Below are 22,770 nucleotides of genomic sequence, written 5' to 3'. Positions count from 1 at the left end.
CGCTGATCAAACGCTCCATTCCTGATTAAATAAAAACTGGCTGAAATGACTCTATGAAAGCCAACGGAGGAAAACACAGGGAAAATCAATGTTTCACCACGTCATCTACTCTCTCGCAGTCTCGTCAGTCTAGGATCTCTTTGATGCACCAACAGCAGAGGAGGAAATAAAGGCACTCCTTGACTGACTGGATGATACCGTAGGCAAAGTTTCCACCCAGGAAATTCTTGCCTCTTCCCAGACCTGTGACCATGTCCCGCAGCTGCTGCCCCAGAGAGGAAGAGGGCATGGCTTGGGGAAGAGGACGCTGTGGATGCATTGCTCCTTAAAGGATGTGTAAGATCAAACAGAGGCAACAGGGAGGGCAGTCGTTCTGGAAAAAAAAATTGGAGGAGAGATCTGCCAAATGGTACTGGTCCAGACTTGTTCAACAGCTGAGGTCTGCTCTGTATTCCTGCCACAGCTGGCTCCCCTTCTTATAACCTTCTATATGCGCTGCAGGCTGCCTCCATTCATATCCTGCTTTTTCTAGACTTTTCTCTTCTTTCAAACATTTGCTGATTGATTTAAGGCCTTGTTTACCTTCAATGTCATCTTCTTTTGTCTCTCTCTGAGCTCTAATAATCCCTGAATCAGCCCCATGCGGTTGTAGCCTCATCTGTTCACAAACAGGAGAGTTCCAGTAGCTCCAGTAGCACGGCCGCACTACATCCCACTCTTTGTTCACAACAGTTTGTGATGGGGGATCATACACAGTGTGTGCTGTGATCATTTTCCATCGGAGCCTTTTCTGGAGTTTAAAAATCCTTAAATAAATAAATACTCAAATCATATCAAAAGCCAAACCCACAAAGAGAGATGAATGATATATGTATTTATGTATGCAATCTATATTTTCAGATACAGGTGTAAACAGACATTTTCCCTAAAAACAAAAACAAGTAATAAAACAGAAATATATAAAGTTAAAATCATTATCTGTGCACACTATCTGAAATTAACCTTTGGCTTTCAAAAACAACAACAACAACAACAAAATTAGAAGTACAACAACATCATCAACACTATACTATCACCATCACCATCAACATTATTTTGAAAGGACTTTTCATGCAACAAAGGCAACTGTGATGAACAATGTTAACATGGGACCAGGTCATGAATGATGCAGAGGGTCAGGAGGGTCACTCTCACTCTCACACACACACACATTGATGCCAGAACGTAAAGCTCAACAAACACCAGACTAGGAAGTGCATGTGTGTGTCTGTGCCTGCGACAGTGACCCAGGTGTCAGTCTGCTGCGTGTATGCTTGTTAGATTACATGTGAGCTCACTTGAGAGTCTGAGAACTAGTTTACAAGGTCTACGTTGAAAAGATCCCTTTGGCCACAATATCCTGTAGCTGCCTCAGTGCCTGCGTGGTGTGAGGCTCAGTGGAACAAGATTTCACATAAATCCAGTACTGAGCTGACCAATCAACAACCAACGTTATTTACAGATGGTCAGGAAATATCCCCACCCATGGTGACATCAAGTATCTGTGACTATAAGCTGAATGCAAGAATGTGCATCAGAGGAGATTGCCATCACTGGATCTGTTTGTGTGTGTTTACTGGAGTGTCATTTTTGCAGTCTTGGTTTAACTGAGAGGCTTGTGTGAGATTCTCCTGTAGTCGACTACATTTGAATTAAGTACATAAGGTGACTGCATTGAAGTGACATGACTGCATTGAAGAAACAAGGCACAATATAAAATATATCAAAAAAACAACATCATGAATTGTGGGAGGAGGACGCGAGGAGAAAGGTAGCATGTGAACGTCTCCCCTCCAGATCCTTTGTGAAAACAGTACACCGAGGAGTAGCATTTGGCTTAACACATACCATTATTAGCAAGGCTCCAAAAACATGTATGTCCTTGTGATCAGTTACCTACGATTTTTAAAAAGCATTCCCTCAAGTGATTAAAAAGTAAAGCATCAACATCACAATACACCGAAATTACCAAAACAGTTACTACGACATATTTTTGCATGATATTTTTTTTTGCAGGGGGAAATTCATTGCTTACACGTGTCATAATTTCTAATTGGCCACCGTTGAAACTCTTCTTAGCTTTTAGGTTGATCCAGAGAACACTGTAAAGATTGAACCCATAGATTGTCATTGCAAACACATACTAAGATGTCAGTGAAAAGCAGCCGTCCTGGCCTATGCTTTTTTAAGTGTAGTAAATTACTGTGTTTGTACGTGACAGAAATGCACTGCAGATGATGTTTTCAGGCACCTATATTCTTCTTCCATCCACAAAAGCCCCATTTCATGTGCATTTCCTTCTAATTAGCTCCCAACGCTGTAATTACACAAGACAAATAACCGTTAATAATGTAATCATAATGGCTTCCTCTGCTGTTAGTGACCATGTTCTTTGGCATGACAGGTGGTGCAGACCGTGTGTTGTGTAAAGGTGTATGTGCATACACGTTTACAGAGGGATTATGGCGATACAGCTCTTAAGATCCTTCTAAAGTCCAAATGTCCTATTAGCAATGAGTCCCGTGATAATAACCCAACAAAAGAAGATATACAACGGTCGTTGGCATAGCAGTCCCAGTTTTGCATACAAGCTTTCCTCATCACCAGGTGTCACTCCACTTTACAGTCTTTAAAAGGGGAGTGGTTGGGGGTAGGGAGGTCCTCCTGATTATGTTGGAAGCTGGGTTTTATGCATATTTATCAGCAGGTCGACGTCACTGTCAGGTTTCCTGCTGAAGAGCTCAAATGACACCTGAAGGGAGAGTGTTTATGTTCGAGCCTGGTTCAGTGTCTGCAACAAAGAACCATTGCCATCCAGTTCTCCCTAACATGCTCCAGCAACAGTTTGAGGGGCGAAAAAGACGACATGCTTGAAAGCACAGAACATCTCATTCCCCTCGTCACATTCACGATCCTTTCTTCACTCTTTAGTTCCACTATTTCTTTGTACATAATTCCAAAGTTCTTTTTTCTTTTCTTTTTTTTTTCATTTTTCATAAATGAATGAGAGGAATTTTTCTCTTAAAAAATTGCATTTGTATTCTGCAACATTCTGATATTAGCAAAGGGCTCCTCCCTGATTCACAGTTATGAAATGCAGCAGTGTTTCTCCACGTTGGAGTGATGCGTGTGATCGTCCATGGGGGTGAGGAGGGACTGCAGATCACAGTTTAGCTTTCAGAAAAGACAGGAACATGTGGCAACAGCAGCAAGTGATTTCGCAGAGAAATTATTATTATTTTTTTTTTTATCTTTTCTTTTGGTTTTCTTTGATGTGTGTGCATCCATTTATTCTTGTGTTCATTTAAGAGTATTAAGTGCAGCGTTGCTGTGTGTGTTGACATATGGATGTGTGTTTTATCCTGTCCTGATTTGCGGAAGGAGTGTGTGTGTGTATATTTGGTGGTGTATTTTATTGGTCTGCGCAACATCAGGCCCTGCGCTCAACTGGCTGTTGCAGACACACTTCACTACCAGCTGAAACGATGGGGAGTCTGTTGTCCATGTGGTAACTGATCAAGTGACTCACACTTTCAAACCGGTGGTCTTTAGTACGGACCTAAATGACAAAACACACAAACACAAACATTTCAAGTCAACTTTACAGACACATGTTAGGAAAGCACGTCTTAAAAATGCCCCTTGCCCAAATACATTCCATTCTTCTTCCCTTGTCCCTCCTTTTCCTTCCCTCTCCCCCCCGCCCCCAGACTCACCACTCCCTCTGGGTCGACGAGTAGCAGGTGTTTGGGTAGACCCCCCTGCTGTCCTGTGAGGACATACTGTCCAGGCGTGGTCCCAGATTCCCGCACAAGGAAGTCACCATCTCGGGTCAGCAGCCTCTCTGCTTCTCTGCGACTTAGACTGCCATGAAACCAAGCCTCACACTGCAACTGCTGCACCAAGGGGGGCGCTGTTGTTCCTGAGCTTGGACCACCGTGCCCAGAAACGCCCAGGGCATCATCAAATGGCTCTTTGGAAGTACGGAAAAACAGTCACATGTTTAATATTGTATTTTTCAGATGTAAGCCTAATTTTTTATTTTCTATGACACAGATGTTTTGGCTGAACACAAATAGTTTTAGAAGTTACACGGTAAAAAAAAAAAAACCAGTTGATCACTTCTTGCTCCCACCCACCCCTGCACTGCTGTCGTATACACAAGAACCTCAGTGAAGTCTGATAGTTTTGCTTGACAGAACCAATTTTCCAAGGACCAAACAGAGACAGAATCATATCAACAATAATATCTCACAAAGATGTTACACACTGCAGCTTTACATCATCTTATAAATATAGACATACTGTACATGGCTGTGTGCCAAAATGGAGGCATAAAATTATTGAACCGTGTCCAAGTGAACCACACAGTGTCTGAACGATGTGTGCTGAACACTGATAGTGGACTGTGTCTTTAACATGAAAAGCTTTAACTGCTTACATAAAATGCCCCTGTAATGGACAAAGGCACTCTCTCTTATCTCAATGCATTCTGTAGGCAGCTCCACTCATCATATGGAATGTTAAGTAGACACAGTACTGCACTGCTCATGTGTTCAGTCAGTGACTGACCTTTATGCTTAATACATGATATTAAAAAAAAAAAATCATATTTTATTTGCTTAAATGAATTGTGTCTTTTTGGTTTATAAGTAAAAGATTAAAAATACAACGCAAGAGCCTTACTCATGTCAAAAGCATCTCTGTGAACATTTCCATTTGATGCAGCTGGTGGCCGGGGTTTATCCACATTGACATATGAAGGGTCATCAAATAGTTCCCTCCCCCCTTCCTTGACACCCACTACAAAAAAAAACAGAAGAGGACGTCAGTAACATGGTCTGTGATCTATGATACATGATCAGCTGTGCACATTGAGAGGTATTTTAAACATTCAAGACAAGATAAGAGTCCAGATAATTTGTGACTGATTGCTCAGCTAGTGGTAATAGACCTCAAACACACATGGATACAAGTTTGACTTCAAGCCAAAATGAATAAGCAGCATTCTTTAATGAGGGAACATAACTTTTTTATCTTGGAAATAAGTGAGGAAAAATGTGTTTGTAAAACAGTTGTTCCACACACAGCGAGTCACAGATGAATGACAGAAAGAGAGAGAGCGAGAGAGAGAGCTACAGCTACGTACAGAGACAGATCTCACCTGGTAGAGGCGGCAGAGGCTGCTTGTGAATGTCATTCTGTCCTGGCTGTCCATACGGCTGCAGAAACAGAGGCACACAAGCACACACACACACCCACATTCCATTAAAAAATGTATTGCAAATGTATGAATATTTATGCATGCAATATTGGTTAGTTCACCATGATACACAGGCAGTGTTGCAAAGTGGGTCACCATCATACACCACATGTAAGTGACATGGAGTGACATTTTGCTCACCTGATTTCTAAATGGCATTCTTTATTCACTGAATCAAGCTTATTTTATAGATATGTCAACTTCTCCACATCCCTCAACCATATTTTTGTGTGTTTCCATTTAGGTCTTTTATGCATAGATTGAAAACACAGGCTGATGGAAACCCACCAAATGAGTTACAGTTAAACTCAAGTCTTTGGCCTACTAAAAGCACCATAAAAGGTCAATAATAAGGTGGGCTACAATATCCCAGGCTCTAAGGCACTTATTAGTGCATTACTGAAACATGCACTGATAAATTCAAATTTATTTCATATGAATGGCAGTGCTGACTGTGTTTAAACATGTCACTGTATACGTTTGATCCTCCTCTTGTATTATGTGCACAAGTCTCACCAGCGTTGCCCCTGGACGGGTCCTCATGTCGATTAGTCCACCAGGGGGAGGCTGTTTACCAGGGAAATTATTATAATAAGGGACATCAGGAGGTGGAGCAGCCTCATCGTCTTCTTCTTCCCATGCAGAGCCATCAAACGGTGCCATCCTGCGAGAAACGGGGAGAAAGAGAATATAAACATACACAACTCTTCCTTTCTGAACAAATGAGCAAGGAATATTGACAGTTACCTGTCATGAGGTGTGACCAGTTTGGGTGGGTTCTTTAGGTATTGTTTAAAGCGCAGTTCAAAGGCCTGGCCGATGGTGCTGATAACTTCCTGGGCTAGACCCTCTGAGCACTCCAGGATATGACACGCTGAAAGAAATGATATGAAATATATAAGATGTAAGGAATGAAGAAAGCTCCAGGCAAATATACTTACAACATTCAAAACATACAGTCTGCTAGGCAAATAGAAAATTGTGTCCTCGTGTGTATTTTTAGACTCTGACAATTGAGCACATTATTCAGTGTACCCATATCAGATTTCCCTCAAATTATGACAAACATTAATATTTAAAGTGGTGCCAAATGTTGTAAGTGATGATGTACATTAATCCCAAAGTGAGTCTGTATATTTTTCTTTTAGTTGCTCTACAAACATCAGAGAGCTGAGTTTTCCCCACTCCATTCACTATTATTACTTGGAAACTCATCAAGTCACATGTTTATATATTTAGTACATAAGCATGAATACAGCAGACTTTGCCAAAAAACAACAACAAAAAATGTCCTTGTGATGCTTATTATCTACTGAATGTGCCGTATCTTCCTTTGCATTCTGGGCCTTTGGTGGACAATGTGTCACAGTCAAATAGAATAAGAAATGAATACAGCTAATTGATTTATTTAATAAGATTCTTTCATTTTGTACTTATTACTGAGAGAGAAATGTCAAATCCTGTTTTACCATGCAGCGAGAGTGAATATAGAGATTTGCATGCATTCGTGGATTACCGTCAAACAAATTACCCTAAAAATATATTTGGAAAAAAACATGTATCGGCTGATGTTGCCTGAGGTGTCATTTTGCCGTTTCTGCTCACCTCTCTGATTGACTGGGTCTTTGGCCACATACGCTACATACTCCGCCGTGTCCTGAGGGAGACCGGGGAAGACAGTTAGGGGAAGATGGAAAAGGGAAAAAAATCGATATAAGGGAAAAGGCGAAAGATAGAAGAAGACAAAGAGGAAAGAGATAAAGCTGTAGCCTCTAAGTCATGATAAGTAAATAAAAACACACACTGAGCTGAAAGAGATAACAGGGCAAAGTGAGATCAGGCTTGGAAGAGAAGCCCTGCAAACCAGTGAGGCAGTAATGGGGTGAGTGGTGTTCATAGGAATAGACAATGACAGGAGGACAGGAAGGAAGGAAGGAAAGAAGGACATGGAAGCTGAAGAAAGTCAGAAAATGTCCAGAGTGAAGTTTGAGCTGACTTTGGGTGACTCACTGGGTCTCCTCCAGAGGCGAAGGAGATGGACTGCATGTGATGATTGGCAATTATCTGTGGAGAAAAAGAGAGAGAGAGAGAAAGAGGAGAGAGAACGTGGGTGACATGAAGTATGACAGTAGTGAGATGAAAGCATGTAAATGGAGAGACAAATGTGGAATAATTACTGAGAAAACTGCTGCAGAGATAAAAACTAAGCAGGGACTATGGCTTATGTGTTTCCACCTTATTTACAGTGTGTCTACTCTGGATTCCAGAACACAACACGTGCTAATGCTCTCTGTGTGGTCTGTCTGAAGTTGTATTCGTGAAGGGGCATACTGCATGCACGTTTCTTTGTGCTACGTGCTAATGTGCATGCACTGCATTACATTTTCCAAAGGAAATGCACATCACTCAGTAGCTATTAGGTCATTAGAGGTCCAGACGGAGGCTCTCATTTTAACCAGTCGTAATTTAAGGATTTAAGATGATGGCTGAAAGTGGAAAAGCTGTAAATGTATCTGGGCATAACATACAACGCCATTTTGACTAAGTCACAATCACAAAACTAAATTCACTCAGTTACATTTTCATTTAGACAAATATTTGCCTGATGTAAAATGTCATTAAATAATGACATTGTTTAGGTTCACCTCTCTTGGCTAAAAACATGAAAAAGCACCTTAGTAAAAATACACAGGCTATATTCACTCAGGATGTAATAACAGGATAACACGGCTCTAAAACGAACAATGAGTTGCAACTCTGACTCACACTTAACTCTCTGGATGTGAGGGACAAATCTAGTTTGAGAAACGTGCAACAGCAGCACCAGGAGTAAGGTGTTTCTTCAATTGAGTCTAACCTGTTTGCAGTCGGAGGCCAGCAGATTGAGGCTGCTGGTCGAGATGGTGAGGCTGATTGTCATACCAGCGAACTGCAGGTTACTCTTCCCCAGGATGGATGTCAGACAGCGAGAAGATGGCTGCAAAGCAGAGGGTTGTGTGTAATGTGAATTACAATCAGAAAGCTACAGTTATATTAGTTGTTGATCTTGTTGTTTAGTAGTTCTTTTATCTTTTTTTTTCCAACAAGGCACGAAAATCCACAGAGTGCTGCCCGCCTGTGGATGTATGTGTGGAAATGCCTCAGTGTGTGGGAGTGGGAGAACAGCTGCTGTTGTGAAAGTGATCCTGTCTTGAAGGCCAACTGTGACCAACAGGGAGCAGACAGGACAGTCCACGTACTGTCGGCTGTGCCAAGAGCATCACACAGACCACGGCAACATTATTGTGCCAGAGTGTTTATTCCCGTTCTCCTTCTGCTCTCAGGCCGTTCATCCACATCTGCTCCAGAATACTTGGAGAGCAGTGTGAGACCAGCAGCATCAAGACGGGACGCACATGGCTCAGCCACGTTAACTTCAGTCCAGCCAAAATCAGAGGGACTAGACGAGTTTATTCTCATTTACATTCTGTAACAGCGCTTCGTCTGGTGTGCGCTGCTGCGCTGCCAGACATTCTTTGGTCAAACCCTGCAATAGCAGCTGGCCACTGGGTTTAGCCACCTGTTTTATGAACGGTTTGGGTGGATGTTTATAGTTTTACAGGAACACTGTGCACAGACACACAGTCTTTACAACAGACTGCTGGCTGTGTCTGCCAGTCTGATGTGCTTCCTTGGCCTGACACTGGCTCCACAGGAGAAACAACTCCACCTCTCCAGCCTCCCTTGTGAAAAGAGGGAGGAAAAGAGAGACCAGAGAGTGATTGGTAATTACCTGCGAGTAGCCCACTAACCGCAAATGTGTACAATAAGCCTAAATCAAGATCTGTTTTTGAATGCGTGTGTTTTTTATGTGTGTGAGGGAGAGCAAGAGACGGAGTGTGTGCGTGTGTGAGAGACTGACTGAATAGCCAGCTGACCACAGAGTGGACAATCAAGCTAAATCTAGCTCTTATCCAGAAAAGCCTTCCCACTGCCACCCACTTAAGCTGTATAAATAAATAATGCCCTGTAAGGGTGTGTGCTAGTGTGCATTGTTTGAACCTTTCTCCTGCGCTGGGATCCTTTGGCTCCGGGTACTGCCTCACACACCACAGATATTGCCTCCCTGAAACATAAAAAAAAACAAAAAAAAAAACATGCAAGAATTACAATAACGTTCCATTAATCCTCACACCTGGGCTTACTGGTCTGTGGACTGAATGAAGACCTGGCGGCGGGTGAATGAATTTATTGTCTCTGGAAACAATACTCGTCTACGCCACGGAGGCAAACATCGCTACGGAAACCAGAGGGAAACCACCAGGATTCCAGAACATTCTAATTTAGGGTCTGAGAGAACTGCAGGCGTGCAGACATGCGTGGACGCACAGACACACATAGACTCACAAACACACATAATATATGAAGATGGAGTTAGACACACAGAGAGAAACGAGCAAGTGTGAGTGGGAGAGAAAGCTAGCACAGCAGTCAAAGACAAATATGAGGTGTGTGTGTGCACTTGTATTCTTACCGTTATTACTTTTTTATATTTTCAGGCAAAAATAGTGAACTTGTCAGGACCATTAGTCCTCATGTGGACCAAAATCTGGTCCTAAAGAGGCAGAACCTCATTTGTGAGATTTGAATTGTGGTTTGGTTAAGGTTAGGCATTAACTGGTTATGGTTAAGGTTAGGGAATATGGCTTTGGTTAAGCCGTTCAAATGTATGGAAGTCAATGTGAGTCCTTAAAGGATAGCTGCATGAACCTGTGTGTGTGTGTGTGTGTGCACTGCTGTCAGTGTAACAACAACACCTGAAAAGAGTACGTTGTCTCACCTGGTGACCTGAGTTCTGGTGTTGAAGTCCAGTGCTCGCATTGACTGCAGCACTTCCACACATCCCATGTACTGGCCAGAAAACAGCAAAGCAACAACACATTAGCATAAGATACTTCCTGCATCAAGGTCCCATTTATAATTACAATTCATTACAGATGCTGCACAACATGAGGAACATGACAACAGAGGAGCAAAGTGGTGGAAACCATTTCTAAAAATGAGGAAATAAGTTTGTAGTGTAATTACACATTACAGTTATGTGCCAGTCACTTACCCGTACAGTGTAGGAAACACCAGTGGTGCTGACCACACTGTCAGAGTGCAGCCAGCCGCGGGTGGGCTTGTTGACAAAGGAGCCATGGCGCGTCCACTCATCTCCTCCCAGCTGTCCTCCTTCCACCCGTGCCCTCCTGGACGCCCCTCCCAGCCGGTTCATGTCCTGCAGAGGAGGTCGGGGAGGAGGAGAAGGAGCAATTAGAGGGGGAACAGGGTGATGATGAGGAGGGGAAGAGCTAGAGCTGCTCCTGTCATCCCCAGAGGACTCAACAGGCGCATGAAGCTGCTGTGGCCTGCTCGAGGCTTTGAGTCCTGGGAGAAGAGTGGCAGAGACACCCAGGCGGAGGGATCCCATCCTGGGAAAGAAGGAGCAGAGGGTGGTGGGGCTGTTCTCAGCCGGGCGAGGAGAAGAGGGGGGCAAGATGGGAGTGAGAGATGAAGAGGAGAGAGAAGGAGGTAAACCAGGGGAGGGCGTGAGTGGGGTAGCAGGGCTGGAAGGAGGGAACGATGACGGATTGGAGTTCGTTTCATCGGTTGAGCTCAGCGATTCACTCCGGAAGTGTGTGTATTTGGTTTTTGGGACAAGCGCCATAATGAATTTGCAGCGTCAGTTTTTATATGCACAAATCCAAGCTCTAGTGGCTCATTTAAATGTCTCTTCGTCTCAGAACTCAAACTTTCTCCCTGAAAGGACACACGGCCATCTGTCTGTCTTGGTCAGTGTAAGAGCTGCATACATCTGTCTTCTGGTCATTATCATGCAGCCAAAACCAAACTCCTTTAAATACAGTGTTATCCACAATGGGAGCAAAATGAGAAAAAGCGCAGAGGAGAAGCGACGTGTCCCGGTCAATGATCAAATGCGGATTAAAAAAGTTTGTTGTTAGTGCACCAGCGCAGATCATGTTGCAATCAGGTCACTTTAAATCTGCTTCAGCATTCATTGTGTTCCTGGGACTGATGGTGATATGGTCTTAGCTCTCCACAAAGTGTTCATCTTGGTGGGTTTTTCTTTCCTTAGTGTAAAACAATATCTGTGAGTATCTTGTCTAAACTTGACAGACTCAGGTTAGAGTCAAGTTATCCAGCTGTCAGCAGCACCATGGAGAATCAGCTCAAGCGATTTATCTCAACACCCCGCGTGTGTTACTGCACTCTTGTCATACACCTTTACATGCATGTAAGGCAGTAAAAATCTACCCAGCCCACAGTGTCTCTTACACTATCTGTGTATGTGTGAGTTGCCGTGCACACACGTGTGTAGCAGCTCCCCTTAGCAGCTCTATCCTGCTTGACACAAGCCTATAAAAATCCTATTAGCAGCCAATGAGGGGATGGCAAGGGGGTTGTGTGCAACAACACACACACACACACACAATACACTTAAAATACTACAGCAAGCACCTGCAGAGCTGAATGAAGCCCAGGGCTGAGGAGAGAGGAGGCTTACTGATGTATGGCTAGTCTCCAATGCCTGGTAGCAGCATGCCTTTCTTAACATCTGCTTTTCAAGTGTATCATATCCTTCTATTATTTTATTGAGCTCCCCTTTCTTTACTCTCGCTCTCTCTTCCTCCAAATAATTTCATGTCCTTTCTGAATGGCTCCCGCTCTATCCCTCCCTGCGTCTCCCTCCTCGTCTCTCTTTTTCCAGATTACCTCTGGTTCAGCCCCCTTCCCTTTCTCTGCACTCTTTCCTCCCTTCTCTCGGTCTCCTCTTTTCTCCTGGAAGTCCTCTCTCTTCCTCCACACAATGTACTCTGCCAACCTCTGTCTCTCCAACGCCTCTGCCCTCTCCCGCGCCACCACTTCCTCTCTCCTCTTCCAAATGATCTCTCCCTCCCCCTGACCCCCTCCCTCGTCTGCTCTTCCGTTCTCCAGGCTGCCTTGTTTAACAGTCCCTCTTTCTAATATATTAATGGTGACCCCTGTTTTTCCTGCCACTGTAACTTTAGAATTACAGATTATAGAGGCTAAAGACTAGGCATGGTCGACCATTTAAACACAAGTAGAAATCAGAGAAAAAAGTTTAAGACTGGGCTGGAAAAGAAGGCCCGTCCCTGACTGTAGTTCTAGATATGGCTAAAACAAGTGAGGCCTCCTTGGTTCAAGTGTATTCCCAAAAAGTGTACACTTTGGCAAGGATGTTTTTTTATTTTTCCTCCAGAGAGAGCACCATTGAATAGTGGTAGTTTGAGTCTGAGATGTCTGGTACAGTGACACACACTGCAGTAGCACAGTAGTGATGCAACGCTGGGGGAATGTAGGTCATTGACTGATGACAACCGACGGTGGGTTCGTCATGATGGCAATGAGACCTGACTGGTCTCGTCTAAACTCCAGAGTTCCCTGAATGGTGCTGGAGGACGATCAGAGCTGAATGTGAATCAACTCACCCAGTTGGCGATGCTTAATTAAAACCGCACTCTGTTGATATTCTAGCATCTCTAGGCACAACAGCTCTTACCCAGTTAATTACTGCCTAAATCATATAACATGGAGAGATTAAAATCAGATACCTGAGAAAAGCGTTGACACAACCCAGTGTGCTTCAATCAAACCAAGGGTTTTACACTGGAATCATTGCCTTTCTTATCTGCGACCGGGCTTATCAGCTCTCAGTTCTATTACAAACACGACCAATACTACATAGCATATCATATTCTGCATAGTCCAACCCAGAAGGCAAACAACAGTCTGTTTGCATTTAACAGTCTCTTGCAAGCAAAAGACCCGCAGAGGAAACAGTCTGCAGCAGTTTGACCTCAGCAAAAGGCAAGGCTAGCTCGCCTTACATCTCAGTGCTGTTGAGGCACTAGTCATATTTACAATCTGTTGACCTTCGCTCTCTCCGATGAGAGCAAGGTTCACACGCACCTTGTCTTAACCTTTACACTAAGTTGTAAATTTGGCACCGATGTTTGAGAGATACCAAGTGAAAACATACATTTGTCCACAAACTACTTTATAACGCAGCTTTGTTTAAAGTACAGTGCACCAGCTTGTAGTGGGTGCTGGATGCATGGCAAGGGAACAGTCGCCTACACCAGTCTAGCACCACAGATGAGATGTCTAACAAATCTTGCTAGACATCCATCTGGTCTTGGCTAAAAAGCACCATGGAGCATCCAGTCACAAGCACGAACTGCCAGACGGACTGGGATGATCTCCAGAAAGCTGTAAAGAAGTATGGCTGGAGAAGTCGGAAAAAATACAACAGTATTTGGACAATCAAAAATCATGCAGAACAAACCAAACAGTCTGTAAAAACCTTAATAAAAACCACCAATGATTCTTAGAAAGGCAAAGGATCGAACACAATAGACTTGTTAACAATAGAGAGCTAATTCCAGGTGTGTTCTCAAACACAGGGTTGCTGAAAGGCTCTATGAGCAGAATTAACCCTCGCCTTGCCTGAGTATGTTTCAGTGCACACACAAAACACAGTGTAGGTCAGGTGACTGCAGATGAGATGACCCACTACATGAGGACAAATCCTGAGTCACCTTCACAAGACAGTAAAGGGAACAGACTGTCACAGACACAGCACACCTAATGGTCTTAAAACCAAGCAGCTGCACAGAGTGATATGTACAGATGCACCAAATACATTAATCAAAATTTTACAGCCACTCCTGTTCCTCGTACATCAGCTCGCCTGGTGAAGCCGTTGCCTTAGTTGCCACCGATAAAGGTGAGATCAGGACAATCGGGGCTGAGAGCATTTGCACGAGACTTACACACAGAATGGGGAGGGGGGTGACAGGTGACCTGAAACAACCCTGATTCTCGGAGACTGCTGAGCTGCGCATAGACACAGACACAGATGTCTAACAAAGAAAAAACCCAGTGTAAGACAGAAAATCTCAAACTAATCAGGTCTACTGTCTCTTCTCAATTAAATATACACAATTACCTAATGGAACAGCACCAATCTTTAAAGATAAGATGAGAAAAAGAACTTTACATGTTGTTCTGTCTGCAACTGCTGCGACCCGTTGCTATGGCAACAGACATTAAAAGAAATGCCTGCGGAGGATAGTCCCGGCAACAGCAGAAATCTTTAGACAAAGAGATAACTGCTTTATCAAATCACACGGCAGCAATTAGTTGCTGCATCAAAGAGCCTTTTTTCCCACTGAACAAAAGGAAAAACTACAGACTCTTAGAAAAATCAATAGGTTTCAGGGAATTATCAAAGTTTGAGCGGCGTCGCGCCAGCCATAAATCCCAATCAATGTTGACATCCCATGTCGACTCCAATTAGAGAATGCAAATCTGCTTGTCTGATGTTATTCAAAGGTTAATAATCACTTCTCTAATAAAAGTATGAACAACAACTACATTAACACAAATGTATAGAAAACTTGCATAAAAACAACCTGAATATTCAGTGCAGCAACTGACAAAGATAACAATTGTACAAGATCCTCCAGAGAAGATGTCACAAAGAGTCTATATTTACACAAGAGAAGAAAAGAAAACTCAAGTATCGACTTTGCGCCGTATGAAGTAAGTCTAACAAATTTCCCTAAAAGTTTGTTTCCTTATTTTATGAATGGCAAAACATAAGTAGTTCCCCTTTTTTTTGGTTTAAAGAGTATTTAGCTGATAATCCATGGTGACTGATCTAAAGCTGAGCTCAATATTCACATGAGAAGCACATTAATGTTTAAACAGCCACAGAGTGTCCAGTCATTCGTCCTTCATCCCTCTTTCTGGCTCCCCATCCATCCACTCCCTGAAAAACGTGCTTCTCCTCTGAAATGCTCTTCCGCTCGATTAATTCACAAAGTCACTGCTGGCAGCTCCTCTTCATCTATCCTCTCCTCCGTTTGACTTCCTCTTCTTCTCTTCCCTCCTCTGTTATTTCTTCTCTTTCTCTCTCTCTCTCTCTTTCAGCAGATGGTGAAATGGCAGTGTTGCCAGGATGGACAATGGCACTCCTTCATTGTGCTCCTCTTCTCCCCTCTCTGTCTCTCATTCCCACTTTCCTTCCACCTCTGTCTGTTGGAGGGACAAGCACGCCGTCTCTCCTCCCCTCCTCCCAGTCTGGGTGGGTGATGCTGCCTCCCATTCTCTCCCTCTCTCTCTCTCTCTCTCACACACACATACACACAAACTCACATCCACACAACTCTCTCAGCTGCTGCCTCTGCCCTCCCCACCTCTTTCTCTCCCATCCTACCTCCTTCCTGTTTCCTCCCCTTCCCCCCACCTCCTCTCTGCAGCCTCAGTCATTTAGCAGTGTACATGTACATATGCACAGCAAGATGATGTGCTCCTGCACATTAATGCACACAACAAGGGGGAGATGAAGATGATGAGGATGAATGAAGGGAGGGTGTAGATGGAAAGACATGTGTGCATGCCAGTGTACAGGGAAGAAGAGTTGTCCATGTTGGCCATTCAAGGCTCCTCCCTAATTCATGTTTGGTAACCTGAGAGACAGCGTGAAAGGGGGAGAGAGGAAAAAGAGAGCTGGAGGATGGAGACAGACACGGGAAACGGATTCACCCTCCCCCTGTGTGCTGTACAGAGTGTAACATGAGGTCACTCTATTTAATCTCAGTGATAAGAGGGAAAAAATACAAAAAGACTGACATTCACACAATAAATAAGCCTATATTACTGTAAGACTAAGAGCAGGCAGACACCAAAACGTCTGAGTGACTGTGCAGAAGCAGACAGTGAAGGTCCCAGAGATAGGTCAAGTGTATCTGATGAGAAGGCAGCAGAGCGAAAAGCAGAGGAAACCACCCATAGAGCCTCACAGGAACCCAGCAGAGTGCATATAGCAAGGAGTCCTCAAATGACTCCCCAAACATGAGACTACCTGCAGTACTACATCTGACCACTACACCACCAAGGAGCACACTCAGGGATGAGAGAGAACTGGAATGTCATTCCAGGTAAAACTCGGTCTCTGATCACTACACACAGTGATGTGACTGGTTAGGACAGCGCCCTCCACCCATTTAACCTGCACCATGCCTGTAACCAGTGAAACACATGACACACAGTGGCTTAGAGTTGACACAGAGATGTTTATTTGAGTTAATAACTGCCTATTTGTTCCATTATGTACTCTGCACTAAAACCCAACAGTCTAATACCACAGCCTTCCGTGAAAGATATTATGTTCTGCCTGTGAACATGATGCAACACAGTCGAACAGGACGCCAGAACATTTCCACAAACACGGATTGTCACAGACACCGGGAAGGCAGGATTTATTACAGGACTGTTGTATTAGACAGCTTCAGTTTTAGTTCGAGATGGTTTGCACTAATAAACCAGTCACTCGTTCAGTCCACAATAAATGTAAACACATGGGGCTGCTTAAATTAAAATGCTTAAGTTTTTTAGGGCTCCACAATTAATCGCAAAATGATCAAAATGTGTCATACGACCAAGTGCAAAATCCAAACTGAAAGATGTCATTTTTGTTTTCAGGAAAATGACAGATGAGCAGTAAAAGTTTAAGTCATACCAACTATGTTTCAGATTGTAATATTTGTCAAAATAATTGCAACATGATTTTATTTTTTTCCATACTGTGCAGCACTAATGCTAAAGGTTCATATAATATCAAAATTAAGTTTATCGACCGATAACTGAATCACAATAATGCATGCAAGATACAAATGTAGGGCACATTTAAAAAAAGAATTACGTTTTGTGAATATTACGCCCATAAATTCCACTTCAAAGTCTCTATACAACACCGTCATTAATAAACGTCTTCATTTCTTTCAAAGTGCAGCTTGTGGTTTAGCTGCAACATAGACGTCATTTCTAACCGCGTTGTGTGAGAAGCCACCAACTGCTAGGTGGATGAAAGGATGTATGTTTTCATCTTCACAGCTATTCTAGAGCATTTCTCTAATTATGCAGCCCCAAATCCTTATTTCAATTATATGATCTAATAAAGTTGTCATCAATGAAAATGCTTATTTATATGCTGTATGCTATGATATTTAAATGCTATTATAGCATTTAAACTGAAAGAAAGCTAACCCCTTTGCCACTGTGTCATGGAGTGTTTTTAGATTGGCTGGTTGTTATCATTTGAATGTCTTACCATATATTCCATTGGCCAACACAGGCTGCCTGTGAGTCTGTATCCCTAAAAACACCAAAGTGCACATCAACACACAATAATCACACATACGACACACACAGCTCAGGGAGCCAATCACAGCTTACTCCAGTGCTGCCCTTGCTGCTATTTGACTCCCAGCATGCTTTTCTCCCACGATCAGCTGTGGAGGGGGGTCACAGGACCTCCTTGATATATAAATGGCCCAGTTCAACAAGCACTGGGACAAAACATGGATGTAAAACAGAGTGAAAGTGAGAGAAAGAGAGAACAAGAGTGATAGGAGGAAGACAATAATCCAGTGTGCATGTTGAAACACACTCTGTGGAATGAAAGGAATTAACGGATAGGGCCGCATGTGTAGGACGTCTGTGTCTTGGCTTGCCCAGTGCGAGATGGCTAGTGTGAGTTTTGCGAGTATGTGGTGGATAGGATAACTCTCTGTAGAAGTTCCAGAGAGTCAGTATTTATTAGATGGCAGAGTCTGATGTGGCCTGAGATAAAGCTCTGGATCTAATGCACATGCTGCAGGGCTACATGTGCTGTCTGCTCTTATGGGTATAATCTAATTTGACTTATTTCCTTCTATCCATTAAATTAACTAGAATAATAATACTAAGCATACTGTAGAGTATTCTGACCTTTTCCTCACTGGACTACCACTCACCTGAGATGCTACCGTCCGATTTAAGATAGAGATGGAGCAGTGGGACAGAGCTGCTATCCATTAAATAACAATTGTAGTAGTAGTGCAAAATATTGAAAATCACAATGTCAACATGCACAATACATCACAAAAACAGCTTGAACTCCTGTAAATGTAAGGAGCTCCTTCTGCTGGTTTTGTCTGGACAAGAACTTACAATAAATTTATTTAGATTTATTCCCATCATCAAATCGTAACACTTTTATACTTCAACTACTTATTGGACTGTTTAGACAACTGTAATGAGGGATTTAAACGGTTATATTTACATTTATTTAACATTTGATTTGTTTTATTAAATAATATCCACATGCAGAGAGTAAGTGATGACTGTTTTAAGGGGGCAGTAAGATGTTCAATTTTTTGAAATAAATTGTTGGAATATAAATAATTCATGTCTTTTTTTTTTTTTTCTCCACTGTCTGCGTTGGCGGCCCACGATCTGGGTGAACCTAACCAAACCAGGAAGTCACATACTTAAAGCTGCAGTGCGTAACTTTTGGTGATTTGTATTTGCGAACAGAAACGATGTAACGTTATTAATATACTATTATTATTATTATTGCTGTGTCCATCATCTGACAGTAGGCTCTGTAAAGCAACACTATCAGACATGACTAAGGGTGCGTTAGTTTGTATACAGCAGCAGTGCCGGGGAAGCACTTATCCCGTCAAAGTGCTGGACAAGCGTGTTTTTGGGCAGTAGGCTTTTCTTAGGCTCTTCTTTTTTCCGACATACTCCAACCTGTTGGCAGCCATCTTGGCATACAGCAGCAGCACAACAGCATAATGCTGATGTTGCCTTCATCAGTCTAGACATAAAAATGAATCACTTCCTGTGTGCAGCATGTGAATGTTGCTGGGCTTTACTGAGAAACAGAGAGAGAGGGTCGTGTGGAGCTGGCCGGATTAATCAACACCCTGTTAACTAATGTCACAATGGTTTTTAAGTAAAGGACAGTTGTTTGTATTTTAAATAAAGTCTTATTCGTTGCAAGTTTTCATACATCCTTTTTCATTTAAGGAGACGTGCAAACCCACATGCAGACAGCAAAAGGGCAATCAAATTTGAAAAAAAATAATTGAGGTAGGAGTGGACATTAGATTAGCCAGGCATTCAGCAGGAGGCCTTTCTGCTGGTTTCATAGCTCACCACGCATACAGAAAACATGTGAGCTGGCTATTTTGGGTCGTGCCTGCCCCCCCCCCACCCCAAGCAGCCCCTCTAACCACACTCCCACATCTCTTTCTCCTTCCATCATTCCCTTCCTGCTGCCACCCACTGCCACTCTCCACACACAACTTCCCCCTTGCTGTAACGGTTTATATGTCATAGATAGTGTTACTTCACTTCCTTACTTTTTGAGCAATGAATATTGTGACTACTACTGACCTAGATGTGTGCGTAACTGCTGAATATGAGTTATGTTGGTTTTCTTTTTTTTCCCGGCTGTGTTCACATATTATCTGATCAAATGTTTCCTGCCCTGAATCTTTGTGTTGTAGAAGTTTGTCTTTTTGCTCGTGGGTTGGTGTTTGTGTATGGCAATCAATGATTTTCTATTCTCTGCAAACAGTACATTTAACAATCGGATGGGCAGAAATTCAGTCTCCTTTTGATGGATTATCGTTACACTGACCTTTATGGCAGACAGACAGGATCAAATCTCACATCCATTTTATATAAAACCATGGGACAGTGGAGGTGTAGGAGCACTGGTCTGCAGTAAGAGGTGACTTATGCAATCTCACTTTACTGCATGAAGAGAGATCGACCAAACGAGACATGACACAGCAGATTTATATGGATATACTGTGTCAAAGTAACAGACAAGGCCAAATCCAAATACATTCAAATACTGAAGCTGTGACATTGTGACTTATGTTCTGTGGATTAATTTTGAGCTAACCTCACTTTTCATTCTGACACCCCACATGACTTTAACTGTGGTTTACATGAACTTTTAAGCAAAGAGCATGTTGCACTTGAAAAAAGCAGCACTGGAGGAAACCGTGCAGAGAGGCTTTCCTATTGTGTAGAGGTAGAGACGGACAACCACATGCTAAGACCTCAAAAACAAACTCCTACGGTTTCTTTCCAGAAAACAAACACACACACACACACGCACACTAGACAAAAACACAACCCCACCACAGCAAATGGACAGACACACACATATACATGGCACGTAAAGATGCAGACGAGCAAATGTTTGTATTTCATGACGGTCTGTCAACATTCTCAATGCGCCTACAGCTGCTTCAAATTCAAAATTCAATCTCATCAGTGGGTGAGGGTACACACCTGTCAAAGTAAAGCAGTCACAATCAAGTGTCACTCCATTCTGTCAATCAGAACCACAGCTTTCATTTGTGATCGATATCACTTGAGCAGAAATGGACAGATCCAATTTTAATCATGTGGATGTTGGATTGTGCCAACGCTGTGAAATGCTGTGACAGAGAAGCTCTGCTTTAGCTGACAGATTGTGTCACGGACTGTCCTTCCAATTGTGTTGTTTCTGTCTGTGTGCATGTGTGTGTGTCTGTGCGCGTGTCCCGTTTGTCTAGCTCCTGATGTGTCCGAATCCACTATTTTTTCGGATCAGCTGTTGACCGGCGCTTCTCTTCCCCTCTATTGCATTGGCAGAGATAACTTTTCATCACAGTCTATCATGTCAGGAGCTGCTAGTCTGGTCGGTGTGTCTGACCCTGATAAGAAGAACTGAGTGCACTGCTTTCAGTCACCTCAATCATCCCACATACCCTTGAGCCTGTTTCCATAATGTTGTGGCTGTGCTTCAATGAACTGAAAGCCTTATTGTCATTGTACTGAAATACAAAGAGATTGCGATGCAAAACTCAGACGCTTAAGTGCTTAAACACAGTACACAGTTCACGGTCAACTTTCACTCTCGCACTGACACCATCTCAACAGATCTAAGGTGTGTTTTGCTGATTAGTCTCCACGGATACTGAAAATAATAGTGTGGCTCGAAGATTACTGGGTGATTGTGCACAGATTTATGCGTGTGTGTGTGATGATAGACTAAAGATGCTCTAGTAGATAATTTAATATAACCTAAAGAGATTCACCTTGAACCTGACAAGGACAGGGCCTAACACTAACCCTGTTCTTTATGTCCTATTCAAAAGGTGATGTTCATTTTATATAAATTATTTTCCAAATTAGATAAAATTATACAATACAGCACAGTACATATGACTGTACACCAGTGTGATTAACAGCTGGTATTGTCCAGTAGGTGCCTCGTTGCAGGTGACACCTCTGAACTTCAGTTTGGAAAAACAGCAACAAGTCGCAAAAGTACAAAATACAAATACATTTTGGCTGGTCCTCACCTTCGGTCACACCATTAAAGGGCTGTTTACGGGCTAATAACCGGGTTTACATTAGGGTTAGGTTAACTATACTTGTTTTTTTATTATTTACAATCACCTGATTGTACAACCCATTGTTGTTTTCATTAACCCAGAATGAGCTTTTTATATTACATGGACCACCATGTTAAACCAACTAAGCATCTTTTGAATTTTGATGCTAAATGAAAGCTGCAAATGTTGTCCAATACACTCAGATGGCATGAGAGATAGTTAACTTCCCCAATAAATGTAGATAATTTGTTCGCACTGTACCTTTGTTATGGTTAGACATTTAGATGTGATGGTTAGTGTTAGGGCAGTATGTCAATGTGGACTGTGTGTGTGTGAGAGAGAGAGATCATGAGCAACATTTTTACAGCAAACCAACAGGACAGGCATCACGACACTAGCCTAAAACACAAACATACGACAACACACGGGCAAAAGAAACCCCGTGGTTTCCCGAAGGCACCACAAAGATACTCGTTTAACTGTTTCCTCAAACTTTTTCACTTGGTTCAGTAATTGTGGTACACTGACACACAGCACGCACACAAACCATGCCCCCCTGTCCACCTAGAAAAGTGTGGTCAACTTCCTAACGCGCAACTTACCAGCTCTCTTCCTCTCTTTTCCCCGACTTTGTACCTCCTGTCCACGGAGCCGTCACCGCACAAAACTTCCGCTCACTTTCATCTAACAGGAACAAAGGGGGCCGATGGTTTTTGTCCGCTTCTCACTTTAGAGTAACTTCATATGATTTGAGTCTAAACTTCTACTTCTTCTTCTTTACTCTCCCTTTCCTTCCCTTCCTCCTCCTCCCCTGCCTCCCCCCTCCACGGTCACGACAGAAGCCACTTCCGCGAACAAATGGCAACGTCATCTGGCCGTGTGTGTGTGCGTGCGTGTGCGCGCGCGCGCGTGTGGTTTGGCCCTGTTTTTGCACCTGGCCCATTCAGTGCAGATTGCGCAAAAGTAGATATTCCAAATTCTCTAAACCAAAAGCAGAGCCCGTCTAAACTCTAGATAGATAGATAGATAGAGTATTATTACGTATTACATACGTGTGTGTTGGAGTATAGCATCGCTATACTATTGTTCTTTTAACCCAATATAATACATCACCTTCATTACTCCAATTGTTACTATTTTTTATACTTTAAGACATTTTCTACTTAT

The 22,770-nt window shown here is 42.8% G+C and overlaps 1 protein-coding gene across 4 annotated transcripts; it reads right to left on the bottom strand.

Moving 5' to 3' along the window:
- Nucleotides 1-859: 859 nt before the first annotated feature.
- shc1 (SHC (Src homology 2 domain containing) transforming protein 1) lies at nt 860-22,425 on the bottom strand. Of its 4 annotated transcripts, XM_058647335.1 has the most exons (14): nt 22,206-22,425; nt 17,484-17,528; nt 10,398-10,562; nt 10,122-10,192; nt 9,344-9,407; nt 8,160-8,279; nt 7,313-7,366; nt 6,908-6,959; nt 6,050-6,176; nt 5,819-5,966; nt 5,204-5,261; nt 4,726-4,842; nt 3,756-4,012; nt 860-3,598 (listed from the first exon to the last, which is right to left on the bottom strand). In XM_058647335.1, exons 2-14 carry the CDS (start codon nt 17,493-17,495, stop codon nt 3,470-3,472), a joined length of 1,374 nt encoding a protein of 457 aa, XP_058503318.1. In that variant the 5' UTR covers nt 17,496-17,528; nt 22,206-22,425; the 3' UTR covers nt 860-3,469. The 4 variants fall into 4 exon arrangements, with proteins under 4 accessions (XP_058503318.1, XP_058503319.1, XP_058503316.1 ...); XM_058647336.1 differs by lacking the exon at nt 17,484-17,528; XM_058647333.1 differs by lacking the exons at nt 17,484-17,528; nt 22,206-22,425 and having other exon boundaries at nt 10,398-13,665.
- Nucleotides 22,426-22,770: the final 345 nt, after the last annotated feature.

Source organism: Solea solea, chromosome 13 (assembly GCF_958295425.1).
Source record: "Solea solea chromosome 13, fSolSol10.1, whole genome shotgun sequence".
Classification (NCBI taxonomy): domain Eukaryota; kingdom Metazoa; phylum Chordata; class Actinopteri; order Pleuronectiformes; family Soleidae; genus Solea; species Solea solea.
This window is presented reverse-complemented; position numbering and strand designations above follow the sequence as displayed.

Excerpts from the sequence above, each read along its gene's own strand:
- shc1 (XM_058647333.1), bottom strand. The coding sequence starts at position 10,991 with ATGGCGCTTGTCCCAAAAACCAAATACACACACTTCCGGAGTGAATCG. Across the intron at positions 10,193-10,397 it reads GTGTTTCCTACACTGTACGG|TACATGGGATGTGTGGAAGT; the intron begins GTAAGTGACTGG and ends TTTTCTGGCCAG. Across the intron at positions 4,013-4,725 it reads CAGAGATGCTTTTGACATGA|AGCCATTTGATGATGCCCTG; the intron begins GTAAGGCTCTTG and ends GTACTTCCAAAG.